This window comes from Thunnus thynnus, chromosome 10 (genome assembly GCF_963924715.1).
Source record: "Thunnus thynnus chromosome 10, fThuThy2.1, whole genome shotgun sequence".
NCBI classification, from domain to species: domain Eukaryota; kingdom Metazoa; phylum Chordata; class Actinopteri; order Scombriformes; family Scombridae; genus Thunnus; species Thunnus thynnus.
Genome location: NC_089526.1, coordinates 16,797,595 through 16,813,808, shown reverse-complemented (window position 1 = coordinate 16,813,808; position 16,214 = coordinate 16,797,595). Strand labels below are relative to the sequence as shown.

General features: G+C 40.4%; 2 protein-coding genes across 3 annotated transcripts; one reads left to right on the top strand and one right to left on the bottom strand.

Annotated features, from left to right (window-relative positions):
- Positions 1 to 9: 9 nt before the first annotated feature.
- On the top strand, positions 10 to 6,958 carry si:ch211-197h24.6 (uncharacterized). 2 transcript variants are annotated; one of them, XM_067601590.1, is made up of 12 exons: positions 10 to 147; positions 401 to 506; positions 2,724 to 2,754; positions 3,911 to 3,988; positions 4,078 to 4,217; positions 4,754 to 4,879; positions 5,113 to 5,158; positions 5,249 to 5,314; positions 5,415 to 5,815; positions 5,926 to 6,030; positions 6,450 to 6,561; positions 6,681 to 6,958. In XM_067601590.1, exons 2-12 carry the CDS (start codon positions 408 to 410, stop codon positions 6,722 to 6,724), a joined length of 1,248 nt encoding a protein of 415 aa, XP_067457691.1. In that variant the 5' UTR covers positions 10 to 147; positions 401 to 407; the 3' UTR covers positions 6,725 to 6,958. The 2 variants fall into 2 exon arrangements, with proteins under 2 accessions (XP_067457691.1, XP_067457692.1); XM_067601591.1 differs by lacking the exons at positions 10 to 147; positions 2,724 to 2,754.
- A 1,801-nt stretch (positions 6,959 to 8,759) lies between these two features.
- On the bottom strand, positions 8,760 to 11,940 carry LOC137191477 (RNA-binding protein 12B-like). The gene is made up of 2 exons (XM_067601589.1): positions 11,713 to 11,940; positions 8,760 to 11,523 (listed from the first exon to the last, which is right to left on the bottom strand). Exon 2 carries the CDS (start codon positions 11,496 to 11,498, stop codon positions 9,687 to 9,689), a length of 1,812 nt encoding a protein of 603 aa, XP_067457690.1. The 5' UTR covers positions 11,499 to 11,523; positions 11,713 to 11,940; the 3' UTR covers positions 8,760 to 9,686.
- Between the last annotated feature and the right edge of the window lie 4,274 nt (positions 11,941 to 16,214).

The following is a 16,214-nucleotide window of genomic DNA, read 5'->3' as shown; positions in this document are numbered from 1 at the left end:
TTCATTTTAAACTGGCCAAAGCACTGGTCTCCATTCTTCAGTCAGTTGGCATTGTTCTTTTTCACTTTAGCTAGTTAGTCTATTCTTCGACATTGAATGGTTGCCTGACGCCCTGAGGGACTTGCAGTTTGTATTAAAATATCTCGGGTAAGCTCAGTAATATTGTCCTCCTGTTCACCTACAGATACATATGATATTTGGCCCTGGGATATGCTTAGATATAGTTCATAGCTGGTCTGCCGTTAGCCTCAGCAAGGCCTGAGATGAAACGAAACAACGAAAGTAAAACGGAAATCTGTCGATTCACATACACCACAATACGGCAACAGCTAATGAGAGCGGATATCTATCTTTCACCTGAAGTACTTGGCATGTGAATTATTTCCCTTTTGTCCCACAGTGGAGAAATGGAGGAAATTGAGGCTCAGGCTTCAGTCAACCAGATTCCCAACGACAAACCAAGAAATGGGCCGCAGAACTTCCAAAATAGGGGTAAAAATGTCAGGGTAAGTATCGCACTGTAAGCTGACACATTTCGACAAAATATACACACATTAACATCACAATTTAAGAAATTACACTCGTATCGATTCGCCTCATATTTATGAACTGCGCATGAAGGAAAACACACTTTCCTTCCTGATATTTTTCCTAATTAATGATGTTAACTGGTTATTGTGATGCCTGATGGGGAGCTGTGCTGCAGCAGTCCTTTGCAGGTGGACTTGGTGCCAGCTGACGTGCTCTCAGGCCTGGTTGTATTTGTTATTTTGCACTCTGGCCCCCGCTCGGTGGTTTAAAGGAATAGCTCTGAACCAGAGTTGCAAACTTCAAGTCTTCAAAGTGCAAGCATTTCATGTTCTGAAACTGCTTAACCACTTCTCTTGACATTGGACTTTTATGTGTTTTGTGAACTGGGTTCTCTGAACCAATATCTCATGGCAGGCTGCTCATTTTTTACTTCTGAGTGCAGTCACTTTCAGGACCATAGCCAGGCCAAAATTCAACTGAGGACAAAGAGGCCTAATGCTCTGCAGGGTTCTGGGGGGGAGTAGGAGTAGGTAAAAATGTGCATCTCCTGAAACTAAAACTCAATCTCATGGGTCAAAACTATGCATACAGCACAGCTAGTATTTAGATGCATGTCCCTTTTCTCCTTTACAATCAGCCACTTTTGATAGCCACAAACAAGCTTCTGGCATAATTCTGGTTGGGTTTTCTCTCAGATCTTGGCAAAGAGACCACTTTTCCCAGTTGTACTTTGTACTTACAAACAATTATTTGAACTTATGATTTTGGGAACTGAAGTTGCTTTGCAGCCCCAAATGGGCTGACTTGTGTTAATCTATCATGCACTTTCTCAAATATGCACTGAGCTCTCTGGACTTTCCAATTGTGATGTTTGTGGTTCGTTCTAATGTGTGCAGTCAAAAAAGCTTGATTTATAGATACACAGAGAAGCTGTAGTCAATAACAGGAACAGGAAGTTAGGAGGCAATCTCATTAAGTCAAATGACATTTTAAAACTCTCCTTTCTGCGCCTCCAGAATTTATAAAAATGCTGTGAACTGCTGTATGTATATTCTTGACCCACCAGATTTTGTGGGTGTTTCATATTTGCAGACAACCCACAACAAATTCATGAATGATACCAAACTTTTTTATTTTTTTGACAAAGAAGCAGGTATCCACAATCATGCAGTTACAGAAATCATTGAAATTCCTAGTGTATGTAAACCTTTAGGCTAACCTCTACTGTAGACTATCACTGCAGTGATTACTACAAATCATATTATCCAAGAAAGTCAACGTAAGAAATTCCATGCTATGAAACTTCCTAAATGCTTCCCAAAGGCAGTTTTAATTTATATTCAGATGGTTACTGTTGCCATCATCACAAGGTCTCAACATTTTTGAAAAATTGTACTGAAGTCAAAATCCCCCATCATTGCTTGTTTCTGTCTACTGTCTGCCTTTGCTTGTCTTTTACAAGGCTTAAAGAAAGAGTCTGTTTGGGAGCCTGATTGACAGGTGTGTTCAGCCTGATAGTTTTCCACTTCATCATTCCTAATCAGCTACACTTGGGTGTCCCTGTCTTTGCCCAAATTTTGATTTTCAGCCTCCCATTTGTTCTCCCTGAAAAGCAGGAGATTTAGTCATCATCACTTTGTATGTGTTTGCAGCCATCATCTGTCAAAACTAGATTTAGGGCTCCCAAACACACCACATGAGGTTTTGAGGTGACAGTATGGTAGAAATGGAATGAAGAGCAGTAACTTGGACCACTTTTGCAACATTTCTGTTTCACTCTTATGGGAAACTAACTGAGGTCTTGACCTCAGTGTTTTGTTGTGGTCACAGCCCTGGCTACTGTAGACATGTGTGCATATTGTTTATATTTCAGCATTTATTCAGTGTACCAGCTTCTTTCTCTTACTACGGTATTTAAAAGAGAATTTTGTTTTGCTATCCCACATTCTCATTTAATGAGAATTCAGACTAAACCCCGACAACATGATTTAGACAGTTTATACACTTGTCTCTGTGACATGCCGCTGCTGATGCAGACGTCATGGAGACTGAGGAAAATACTGGCTCTATGGCATACGTATGTGGTGTGGCGGACATGGACGAAGAGTTCAGTCCACCGCTGAGTGTCATCCTGTCACTAATGCCTCTATGTGTCTCTCTTCTTCATGTGGGTTTATTCCCTCCACTGACAGAGAAAGCGGCTGCAGCATTCTGCTGATATAGGTAAGTCCTTTTATACATGGTGCCACTGTCAGTGCTGAGAGTTGAAGCTTGAGACTGTGATTTTCCTGCTTCATGTCCTTGGTGGTGGCTTGTTCACCACTCTTTGAGACTCACACTGTCAGAGATGGGGGCTGTTGTGGTGCCATCCATGATTTTGCTCGTTGGAGATCAGTTTCCACTACAGAAGTAAAAATGCAAAACATTTCCAGTATGTTGCCAAATATTTATTTAGAAAATCCAACATTTATATGGTTTATACAAAACTGAACAATTGTAGAAGTCTCAACCCACTCTCCTAAGATGTTGCTACATTGAAGACCAGCACCACCAGCTCCTTAAACCACTAGCGAGAAATACAGTAATCCATCCATGCATCTGTGATGGTTGCTGATGAAGTTTTAATGCACTTTTTGTGCTCTGATGGTTGTATAAACAGTTTTTCTCCATTAAAAATATTTTTACCACTGCTTAATGCAGTATTCCTTTTTCGTTCAGTTGCCTGTGCTACACTGGCTTACCTTACCGTACCTGGTTACCAGAGTATATTGGGCGATGCAGGGCTCTTATTTTTCGTCCACAGTTGGACTGCTTCATTGGTGTCGACACAGAAGTGATACTTGTGTGGTTGGACACAGTGAGAGGCAATGCATCACAGGAGCTGGTGTCCTGCAGCTCAGTGCAGGCCTAAATGGGGGTTAGCCGAGAGCTGCCGTTCTCGTTCTACCCCCAGGCTTCAAAAGCGCATGAGGAGTTTGGGTTAATAATAGTTGTTCAGTTGATACAGACAGAACAGGCTTTTATTTATGACTCTTAACCAGCCACCAGACACTGCAGGTTGCACAGGAACACAACACACTTTCTTACTTTGTTATGATGACAGGGCTCTCCCCAGAAATTCTGTTCTGTATTAATAGAGTAGATGTTTTTGTAAGGACTGCTGTTAACCAGATACAGATTTGTATGATGTTTAAATATGTTCAGATGCACAGTATTTCTAAACGCCATCTACTGCTTCCACTTCTGCTGTTTAAATTTATTCATTTTAGTTTTCCTTTTTGGGGGAACCTTGAGTTTGTTAGACTTTGAACCTTGTTGTCTCACTTGTTTATCACTATAAAGCGTTTGCTTTGTACTTACCACTGTTGTGTTTTCTCAGTGTACACCAAAGGGACATCTATCCACTCCATGCCCTCTCTCAGCAAACAGTTGAAGGGGGTCACTGACTGTGTCATCGGTAAGCAGAAGGGCTAGCTCCTTATGCTGGTACAACTCTCTCCCATCCTATGTTGAAATGCATAACCAGTGACCATCACCTGTCTGCAGGTCTTCAGTATGTGTGGGAGTACCGCAGCCCCAGTAAATCTGTCCCACCACACTACCAGTGCAAACTGTGTGCTGTGTCCCGCTTGCAACATGATATGCTTGCTCATGTGAAAGGCTGGAAGCACAGCTTCAGATACTTGGTGAGTATGTCAGTCTACCCATAAAGTTCCTCAAATACATAAGTATTGCAAAAAAGGGGATTTTGAGCCTAACTTATTTCACTTGTCAGTACAAATTATTTTGCAAAAATATGGGTCTTTCATTTCTAAGGTTGGGAAATATATTACCCTTGTGAGGGGGTCTTGAAAGGGTTCATCTAAATCCTTAAAAACAGACTATCTGCATAGCCAGATAAAGCTGAGTATACATGCAGAAAATTGTGACTTGGGTGAATTGACCCTTTTAGTTGATATGAAGTAGGGAATTTGTGGAGCAGGGAAATGTCTTCAAACTTCTACGGCTTTGACATAGATAAAAAAAATCGAAAAAGGCTTATTCAAATGTTATCTTGTATTTTATAATGGCTGTTAAAAATGTCAGGGTACCTTATCATTTTATAAGGCTGTTCTGTATGGAAGTCAAAACCTGGACAAGCTTAACAGTTATAATTGAAATGTTTTTTGTCTATGACCTCGAACATGTTCCATATGTGTATATTTATCTGCCTTGCTCATAGAAAAAGGCTCACCCTGACAAGGTCACCTATGATGAGGGAGAGGCCAACAAAGACCCTGCTGTAAGGAAGACAATTAAAGAAATTGCAGCTGAGGTGGAGAAGACAGAAGGGAGGGGACAACTCAAGGTGAGTGTCTTGTTTTGATCCTCTTGGGTCAAAAAAGATTGACCCAAGAGGATCACACAATATACCTAGCAAAAAGTGTCAGTCCCGGACATCCAGACAGAAAATAGCACTTTCTTTTTTTTTTTTTAAAGCAACGGGTTGTGTAAAAAATGTCCCATATTTATATTTGAGAAGTGCATTATGTTATACATCATGAATGCAGATCTGTTTATTGGTCCTGTTGTAACTTTTAGGTAATCCTGAAAGAGCCCTGTGATGTAGCTGCTTTCGAAGGACTCCGTAAGTTACGCTGCTATGAACTGCATCAATATTAAAATATTTCCAGTTGGGTTTACTTGTCTGAGTTGTGTATCTTCTTCTCTATCACAGGTTCTGCTGCTCCTAAGGTTTTGCTTCCACCACCACCAGGGATGGGACCAAAGGGGCCGCCATTTGGTGAGTCATTGTATTATTTGAAGCAGTGTGGCTGTACACCCCGTTTTCTATTGAATCACTGTATGTGTATTGAATTGTATTGAACGTGTTTCTATCACAGGTCCCAGGTTCTCTGAACCGAGGTTTCCAGGGGAGTTTCCTCCTCCTCCTCCTTTTTCTGACTACTCACTGGGTGACTATGGGGAGCCTGGCTTTGGAGGCTATTCAAACAGGCAAGATTTCCCTGACCCTGATATGAGTTGCAGACCTTTTCCAGATGGTATGGGCCATCATCCAGCCGCTGGTGGAGATGGTTTTGGATCAGGTGGTGGAATTGATGGCTATGGAAGGAGCGGACTAATGGAGGACAGCCCACGCAGAAGATATCCTGACGAGTATCGGGGCAGCCAAATGGGGAGTGGCTTAATGGACAGACCAGTGAACAAGCCGCTTGACACACCAGGCTCGATGGGAGCAGCTCCAGACAATGACAACAATCGTGGTACACTGCTCACTTACCTGGTAGGTGTCTCATTTCACACAATATACCTAGCAAAAAGTGTCAACACTATGTTGTTAAATTACTCACATTTCCGAATACTTTTCATGTTCATGGTTTCATGTATTTGTAGGATACCTTCCGGATAGAGAACGAGAGTGATGCACAGCTGGTGCTGAAGGTGACACAGAAACTAACAGATGTGCTGATGGAGTACAGACTGAGGAGTGTATCATCGGTATGGAGCTTATGTATCCTATCCTAAAAAATGTAAAACTAAATGTCGAAGATAAACCATTAAATCTTATCTAGCCTACAGTGTGTATGTATATTATATAATTAACATCTTTCTGACCCTCCTATAAATTGTTACTTTTATTGGTTTGTGATGTTTGGTGACCTCACGTAATCCAGCATAGCTCAGCCTAACTTCAACCTGATCATTCTATATAAAGTATATTACTATTATATGTATAATAAACTAGAAAAACTACGAGTGTGCAGGACCTTTAAGTATCTGCTTTTGAAGATTTGGCAGCAGTATGAGTAAAACCAGATTTTCATCTGTCCAGATTTTTCAGTTATCTTATAATTGAATGAAACAAGTGTATTTGTGCATCATCTCTCCCTAAATTTCTGTCTTCATTTCCTCCTCAGGGCTCTAGTCTGAACAGCTTGTCAATGAGCTCCTCAAGCTTTTCCTCTCCACCCTCAAGATTGCCAAGTAGCGGCGACCGATACTTCAGTAGTCCCTTAAATAGTCTCTCAGGTACGCAAGCATCCTTTCACTCTTCCCATTTAATGCATTTGTTAAATGGAGCACACTAAAGGGGTTCCTGTCTTTGTTCTACCCTTTTAATGTTTTTCTGTCCTGTTGTCTTTCTGCAGGTCCATCCAGGTACTCAGATGGACCACCCAGGTACTACAAATGAAAATCAGATCATGTGACACCTCGATCTTCTCACTTCTCTGGTCTATCTGTGCATCACCTGTGACTGTCCATGAGTCAAAAACTTGGATATTGTGTAAATTTATATGCTTTTAGGCATAGTTTTTTGTTGCTACCCAGTAGTTGTTTTTTTTTTTAATGTTTTTGATTTCTTTAGAATATGGGAAAATTTATAACTTGGAACGTTTTACATAAAATGACTTTTCAGCAGTTTTAACTGAGTGTCAGTGTATGACTATTGTTAATTTCCCAGGGTTCTATGCTATTAAAATAAAAGAAATTGCGTGTATTTTTAAATGTGCAGTCAATTGGGTCCTAAAGTGACTGCATTTTGACTAGTTCCTTAGTTCCTGTGCCACATAGACAAGAAAGCAATTGGGGATGCTCCTGTAACTTTTTTGTATTCTCAGACATGTTTGAGACTAACAACAAGCCTTTCCTTCTGTGGATGCATTTAACTTGAAAACTTGAAGGTGCAATGTGTAGGATTTGGTGGCATCTAGCAGAACAGACTTGGCAGAAATAGAATATAATATTCCTAAGTATGTTTTAATTTATACATAATCACCTGACAATAAGAATCGTTTTCATTACCTTAGGATGAGACTTTTTTGTATCTACATAGGGAGCGGGTCCTCTTTCATGGAGGCTGCCATGTTTCTATCCAGAATGGGTAGAATGGACAAATCAAACGCTGGCTCTAGAGAGGGCCTTTCGCGAGTTTCGCGGCCACTGTAGTTTCTCCTACATGCTTGGATGGGGAGGGGTATTCAGTTGATTGCAATCTGCAACCTCACTGCTAAATGCCACTAAATCCTACACACTGGACCTTTAAGGCATTCCAAGATGTTACTCTGAAATATGTTTATATTTCCACTTGGTTGTGTAGTTGTGGTTCATTACTTCCAATCATCTTACATTTATGCAGCATAAAAGGTCCTTGCAGTTTCAGAGTGCTGTCCTAACACTGCAACGATAACCACAACATCTGTGGGATTCTTCACTGGAAAGTTCCCTTGGGTTAAGAAACAGGCCATAAAACAGTGCTCAACCATTTTAAAATCTATTGGAGGTTGACAGAGGCAATGAATTCCTGAACATGATAAACATTTAATGACAAGTAAAAAACTCAGTAGGTTGATGTAATCAAATAGAATTAGTAGGAAGACAAACTTGATGGGTACGTGAAGATCCCTGACAATCACTCTTTGGCCATTGAGTCTTCATGAAAATGTTTTTTTTCTCAATTGCTTTGGAACATTTCTTAAAACAAGTTCTCAGCACTGAAGACACATTTCCCTCATATATGCAGCAAAACACTACAGTTAACCTGCAAAAGGCTGTAACTCACCCAAAACCTTTAATTCATGTTTCAAACTTAAGTTATTGTCTCAGCGAACAAGTCATTGCCTCCAAAATGACCTTTTATATTGTGTAAAACCAGGGGGGTCAAAGTATTTTTGTCAGAATGACAGTGGATTCTCAAAGTGTTTTCCTCATCTAAATTCCAGTCTTGTCCCACATATTTTCAGACACTGAATGCCTTCTGTACCAGACTGTTATTTTTCTGAAGATGACTGCTATTGTGTATCAAAGAAAACACTCCTCAGAAACTGATTTTAGCAGTACAAGGTTTCACATTCCACTTTGTAAAGCTAAAAAGCACTCAGATTTGCATGTAACATGCAGAAAGACAATTTTATTTTCCTGCAATGGTCACACAGTACAATACAGTAAACAGAAAACAAATGAAAATTGAAAAAAAACAGATGTAGTAGTGTAGTGACAAAATAAAGTTACAGTGCTGGGAATCACGAGACATCCTGTCACTCCTGTCTGGCCACAGATTCTCATTGACTTCACACCTTATGCTTTGCCTTGTAATGCAACAGGGGAAGAATACTCTTGTATGCTGCAACCATCCTTTGCACGCTTCTGCTGTTATGTTATCACAAGGCAGCATCCATTGCAGCAAGCTGTAGTGGTAATTTCTATTAAATAAGAGACTCACAAAGAGAGAATGTCTTTGTTTTTTATTCGAAACACTTGCAAAGAGGCTTCATCCTGTAACACGGTATGTCTCAGGCTGAGAGCAACAGCCCGTGTTTGGCCTAGTTTTCTACAGCAGTCTGCACAGGAACACACAGGAAAACATGTCTCTTATGTTGACGTCTCCCACCTTACATGGTTCTGAGCCAAGATTTCAGACAAAGGAAGAAGACTCAAGACAATAATAACCACCTTACATAGTAATTATAGCCCAGGCACATATAACTGTGAAGAAAGCTTTCATTTAAGGTGTTAACATAGTCATTAAGAGTGTACTGTATTTTCCATGACACAAGCAGACATATGATTTTGTGGTGGATGATCATATATTTAACTCCTCTGTCATGCCTGTCCAAATTATAACTCTGTTACCCTCAAGCTTTGTGTTTTACAGTACAATACCTATACTTAAGACTTACACCTGTAAGCTATCCAGACAGCACATGCCATTGGTTGATCTAAGATGTGAGAAACTTCCCATTTGTCAGCGAAGTTCAAGTTTCACCTGACAACAAAGTTACTTTATGACCAGTCCATATCAATTTAATTTATGAAACCTGGGCTCGGCTGATTTGGATTAGATGGGACTATTCTGCGTGCGATGACTTACAAAATGAAAGAATTTAACATTTAAGAGTGAAACTATTCAACGGAAAACAATGTATTTTGTTAACAAAACATGTAACCAATAATTGTTCAATTTGTATAAAATTGTATTAAGTAATTTGCCTAAATGTGCTAAGACATTTGCAAATGGTAACAAAGGAGAAATACTCTGTTGTGCACAAATAAAATGTTGAGAAGAATTTCACATTTTGACAGATTTGCTTTTGACTCAAGAATTGAGCCAAAGCAACTGAGACAAACTGTAATAAAAGTGTTAATGTTCAACTTCTTCAAACATCTCTTGCCAAGATGTCCTCCTTCTGCTTCACATTTATAGGAGTCAAAAGTACTTTTGCCCCCAGGAAGTCCTGACTGTGGAGCTCCTGAGCCATTGCAGCAATTTTTGGTGATTTAAACTGAACCACAGCCTCACCAATACCTTTGCCATCACTGTCATACAATAAGATGATATTATCAGTCCTCAGTTTGTATTTGTGGAAAAGCATTTTTATATGACTTTTGTGTACATCTGCAGGCAAGTTTCGAACAAACAGGCATGTCTGAGCTGCTGGGTCCAGGTTTGTGCTTGGCGTTCCTCCTGGTTTCTCGACTGAATTGGATTTCCTCTTTCCTATTGGTTTCCCCTTTGCGTCCATCTTCAGACACTGGTTAAGATTCCTGGGATGGGTTTTCACCATCATGTCCTTCATCTTCTCCCTGGTGATTGATGAGACCTTAATGGCATCAGGGCCCACATGGCAGCCATTGAGATTCAGTGCATAGTCATAATCCTCAGTCTGGTTGAAAGTGAGAAATGCTGTGTCCGTTCTGTTGCCTTCTTTGTCGAGCAAATGTAGTACGTTTTTGTGTGCAATGTTTGGACATCCAAACAATTCTTTTATTTCAGTCTTGGTCATGTTTTTAGGTACGTTACTGACCATGACAATGTACTCTGTGGTCACTGACTGGGCAGTTGATGAGTCACAATCGGTTCTTGGCTTTTTCTGTGATTTAGATGGCATTGGCAACCGGTTGACAGATCTTCTCTTGATTTGCAATGTAGAAATTAATTTCTGTTTGTGCTTTGCAGTTTCACTAAGAGGGCTTTGCTTGGGTTTCACACCATTTTCACATTCTTGTAGCGCACTGGTCCACATCTTCTCAGTTGCTCCACGTACCTCCACACAGATGGAGCCCAGTATCTGTTTGTTGAAGCGAAGAGCATCACGTGCGTCCTGCATGTTTGCAAACTTTACAAGGCAGCCATGGCTCAGTCCCAACATCACATTCATTATGGCTTCTTGTACTTTCAACCCTCTGAAAAATTGGCAAATGTCATCTTTTGTAGCTGAGGCTGGCAGACCAAAGAGTCTGACGTAGCCTGGCCTTGATGCCTGTGTTTGCTCTGGTTTCCTCACTTCACTAGACGCAACAACTGTGCTGGCAGCCTGGGTAAAATCAACCCTTGGCACCACCTCATTGTTTTCTCCTTCATGGATAGACTGGAGACTTTTGAGGACAGTACAAACCCCAAGAAGAAAGGCAGTGTTGGAATCAAGTGACTGTACATTTGAAGTTTGTAGATTTACAATACTGGGGCCATGTGACCCTACAGTAGAAGGTGGTGGAGTTGCAGTGGAGGAAGGTAAATTTGCGGAATTGGGATCACGAGGCCATCCATTCAAAGGTAGTAGATTAGCATCTGGAGATAGCTGAGGTCTCTTGACAATACACCTGGTGGGGGAGGGTTTCTTCTCATTTAAATTTGCCTTGATCTTGTGCTCTGGAGATGGCTGAGGTCTTTTGACAATAAGCCTGGTGGGGGAGGGTTTCTTCCCCTTCAACAATGATTTCAACTTCTCCTCCAGCTCTGCCATGCTGCTTAAGTGTAAAGTCACTTTAGACCCTTTGAGGAAATTCCCAGTGTGCCGCATGGCAAGCTGGGCATCTCGTTCAGTGGTGAAAGCAATAAATGCCTCTCTGAGATTTCCTCCCACTATGTACACTCCACCATCTGGTATATAAAGATATTCAAAGAATTTCCGTATATCTTCAATACCTGCCTTCACATCTAGACCTTGCAGTCGCAGGACTATGGCCATTTTTTCATACCAGGGGAGGTGATGTCTGTAAAAGAAGAAAACAGCGGTGAAAAAAGAAAGAATGCAACAACAGCAGTCATGACGCCATTCCCACATAGAAGTCAGGAGAAAAAAATCACGTGCGTCACACAGGAGCACTGGGAGGGAAAAGAGGAAAAATGCGGTTACAGGAAGAAGAATCACTGTCTTGTGTCAACAAAACCCCAAAACTTACCTCAGATGTGGACCACAGATATTTTGATATCAGGTGTGTTTTGAGAGCGTTGTTGCAGCTGTTATCCTGCCTCTACCAAGCCGTAATTACATACTGAAAAATCTGGCCGCGCTCCGCCTCCCCGCTCAGCTCCAGAGTGCGCTGTTTTCCCTCCCTTCGTGCTCATTGGCTATGAAATGTGATGACGGCGCTTTACCGCCACGTACTGGACCGGAGTCTGAACTACCGGCAGAGCAATGTACACTGGAAAAAAAAAGGTTTTCTCTTGTGGACCAGGCTTGGCCACACACCAGGTTTCTTACAGGAAACCACAGGAAAGTGAATATGCTGTCAAAAATGTACTTCATATGAAATGAAATTAAACATGCAGTCTTGTTGTAAAAATGATATATGTAAAATTTAGATTCCCTGTCAGAGACATACCACAATCTTCAGCATTTGAGGTTAAATATCAAAAACTTTTGGTAAACAACATTAATGTCTTGTCCTCTGAGTTGTTGTTTATGAGATTCAGAAAGAGCACACTGTCACAGCCCATTGATAAAAAAAAGAACAAGACCACCTTCCACATATTTCTTCCTCAGCTTACTTAAAGATTTTTTTCAGGTTTTACTTACTTAATCTCATTACGTTATGTGTCTCTTTCTCCCTTGATGATCATGCAAACATATCATTATACTTTGTCAAGGAAGTGAATAAAGTGCAGCTGCAAGGTGGCACATTTCCTGCCAAAAGTCCCCTATGAGTCACAGGCTATGGCTCACACATTCTGGGAAGATTACTTAGAAGTCATAAAATAAAAACAATTATATATTCTGTAATCTGTAATCTTTTTGAACAATATGGTAAACCTTTGCATCTTCTGCTCCAGCTTTGCGACATGAAGTGAGATATTTTATCAATCCAAAACTCTATCCTACCCTTAGATATATTTTATATATATATACACACATATGTGACCTAATTGTCTCTGGTATTGATTGCACACTGATATAAATTTCAATTTCAAAAAACTCTTTGTAAATTTTTGACTCACTATTACTCAATAAGTCAACATTTTGACTTACCATAAATGTTTTTATTTTTAACATTCCATCATCAAATTAAAGCTGCAAGCAGCGATGATCGGGCCCTCGCACCCTTGCATACGTCACTGTTAATAACTTTTGATCACAAACTAGTCTAGATGACACACGCTGATTTTGAAGTCGTTATGCTGAATTCTGTAGGAGGAGTTCATTAAAATACCAGAAATACCATACCATGTATGCCGGAGTTATGGCCGTTTCAATTTTCATGGCGAAGGATCAAAATTCACTATCTGGCCACGCCCCCTTGGCAATGTCGAAAACTCACCGTTTTGATAACTTTTCATCTCCAAGGTCTGTAGATGATACTGACTGAATTTGAAGTCGCTGGGGTCAAATCTCTAGGAGGAGTTTGTTAAAGTATGAGGGCTGGAAATGGCAAAATCAGCGTCAAAATCGCAACTTTGATCCAAAACGGCCAACTTCCTGTTGTACTTAGGGTATGTCTCCAAGAGACTTTTTGGTGCGTCTGGTCATCATACATAAGCATATCGAATTTCATTCTTCTACGACAATCTGTATCGAGGGGCTCAATTTTCCTAATTTTCTAGGGGGCGCTGTCGAGTCATTTTGCCCCGCCTTTTTGCGAGACCCATAAAATATCAAATTTTTCACCACTTCTGATGTCTGTGCAAAGTTTAACAACTTTTCATGCACGTTTAGGTCAAAAATGCATTTGTTTCGGAAGAAAAATAATAGAGGAAAATTCCTTGAGTTACAATAGGGCCTTCGCACTCAGTGCTCGGGCCCTAAATAGTTATGGATTATTTCTCTATCAATCAACTAATCAATTAATGGGCTAATCATTCCAGATCCGAAAACTTCAAGAACAAACTTTATCACTTGAATTACAACTTGCTCACAAGAGAAATTTATTAGCATTTATGAGCATCTGTATCATTTGTAGAATAACATGATGAGATCATATCATCACAATGTGATTTCCCTAAAAGGTAATAAATGATAATATAAATGTTGATCAGCCCTTGACACTCTCTCCCTAAAACTGAAATCAAAGTATCAAGACTTAAGTGTACTGTATGTTTTTATCAGGTGATGTGGTTTTGAAAGTAGTCCATGAAACAGGAATAGAAACGGAAACAGAAACAGTGTCTATTTGACTACACAACTGTATCCTCCATCTGATACCAGCGTATCTGAGATTGGCATACAGCTGTGAAAATATTTAAATCACCATGACTGCTTTCAGTATCCTAGAAGCTGTTCAATCATTCATTTAGGCAGGTGCAAGATGTGTCTCAGTGGCATTAATGCACAGAAATAATATTAAATTTAATTAAATATCAAAAAAAAAGAAAAAGAAAAGAAAGAGAAAAAGAAACTTAACAAAAATGTTAATGTGTAACTGCCAGCCAACTTCTTCAAACATCTCTTGTCAAGATGCCCTCCATCTGCTTCACATTTATGCGAGTCAAAAGTACTTTTTCCCCCAGAAAGTCCTGACTGTGGAGCTCCTGAGCCATTGCAGCAAGCTTCCGTGATTTACACTGAACCACAGCCTCACCGATACCTTTGCCATCACTGTCATGCAATAAGCCGAAATTATCATTCCTGTCTGTATTTGTGGAAAAGCATTTTTATATGACTTTTGTGTACATCTGCGGGCAAGTTTCGAACAAACAGGCATGTCTGAGCTGCTGGGTCCAGGTTTGTGCTTGGCATCCCTCCTGGTTTCTCAACTGAATTGGATTTCCTCTTTCCAATTGGTTTCCCCTTTGCACCCATCTTCAGACACTGGTTAAGATTCCTGGGATGAGTTTTCACCATCATGTCCTGCATCTTCTCCCTGGTGATTGATGAGATCTTAATGGCATCAGGGCCCACATGGCAGCCATTGAGATTTATTGCATAGTCATAATCCTCAGTCTGGTTAAAAATGAGAAATGTTGTGTTGCCTTCCTTGTTGAACAGGTGTAGTATGTTTTTGTGTGCAATGTTTGGACATCCAAACAATTCTTTTATTTCAGTCTTGGTCATGTTTTTGGGTATATTACTGACCATGACAATGTACTCCATAGTCACTGACTGGGCAGTTGATGAGTCACAATCAGTACTTGTTTTTTTTTGGTGATTTAGATGGCGTTGGCAACTGGTTGACAAATCTCTTGATTTGCAATGTAGAAATTAATTTAAATTTGTGCTTTGCAGTTTCACTAAGAGGACTTTGCTTGGGTTTCACACCATTTTCACATTCTTGTAGCGCACTGGTCTACATCTCCTCAGTTGCTCCATGTACCTCCACACAGATGGAGACAAGTGATTGTTGGTTGAAGTGAAGAGCATCACATGCGTCCTGCATGTTTGCAAACTTTACATGGCAGCCATGGCTCAGTCCCAACATCACATTCTTTATGGTTTCTTGTACTTTCAACTCTCTTTTGTAGCTGAGGCTGGCAGACCAAAGAGCCTGACATAGCCTGGCTTTGATGCCTGTGTTTTCTCTGGTTTCCTCACCTCATTAGACGCAACAACTGTGCTGTCAGCCTGGGTAAAATCAACCCTTGGCACCACCTCATTGTTTTCTCCTTCATGGATAGACTGGAGACTTTTGGGGACAGTACAAACCCCAAGAAGAAAGGCAGTGTTGGAATCAAGTGAGTGTACATTTGAAGTTTGTAGAATTGCAGTACTGGGGCCATGTGACCCTGCAGTAGAAGGTGGTGGAGTTGCAGTAGAGGAAGGTAGATTTGCAGAATTGGGATCAAGAGGCCATCCATTCAAAGATAGTAGATTAGCCTCTAGAGATGTCTGAGGTCTCTTGACAATAAGCCTGGTAGGGGAGGGTTTCTTCTTATTTTACAATGACTTCAACTTGTGCTCCAGCTCTGCCATGCTGTTTAAGTGTGAAGTCACTTTAGACCCTTTGAGGAAATTCCCAGTGTGCCGCATGGCAAGCTGGGCATCTCATTCAGTGGTGAAGGCAATAAATGCCTCTGAGGCTTCTTCCCACTATGTCCACCCCACCATCTGGTATGTGAAGGTATTCAAAGAATTTCTGTATATCTTTAATACCTGCCATGGCATTATAATCACAGAACTATGGCCATTTTTTCACACAAGGCCAGGTGGTGTCTGAAAAAGAAGAAAACGGCAGTGAAAAAAGACAAAGGCGGCGACAACAGCAGTCATTATGCTATCACAATTCACATCCAATGTGATGACATTGCAGTCAATTCATGTGTGCATTGCAAAAAAACCAAAAAAACAAAAACTAAACAAAATTTCAGCATTCTTGAAAGGAAAGATATATTCTGTTTATTTAAGACTGTATTCTTTTTTATCTATCTGAATGTACTTTTGGTTTAGCCTTAGCTTTTCTGCAAAAAGTGAGGTATTTTAACACTTTATCACACTATTTATCTGTCTTCCTCCTATAAACTCTCAAACGTGTCT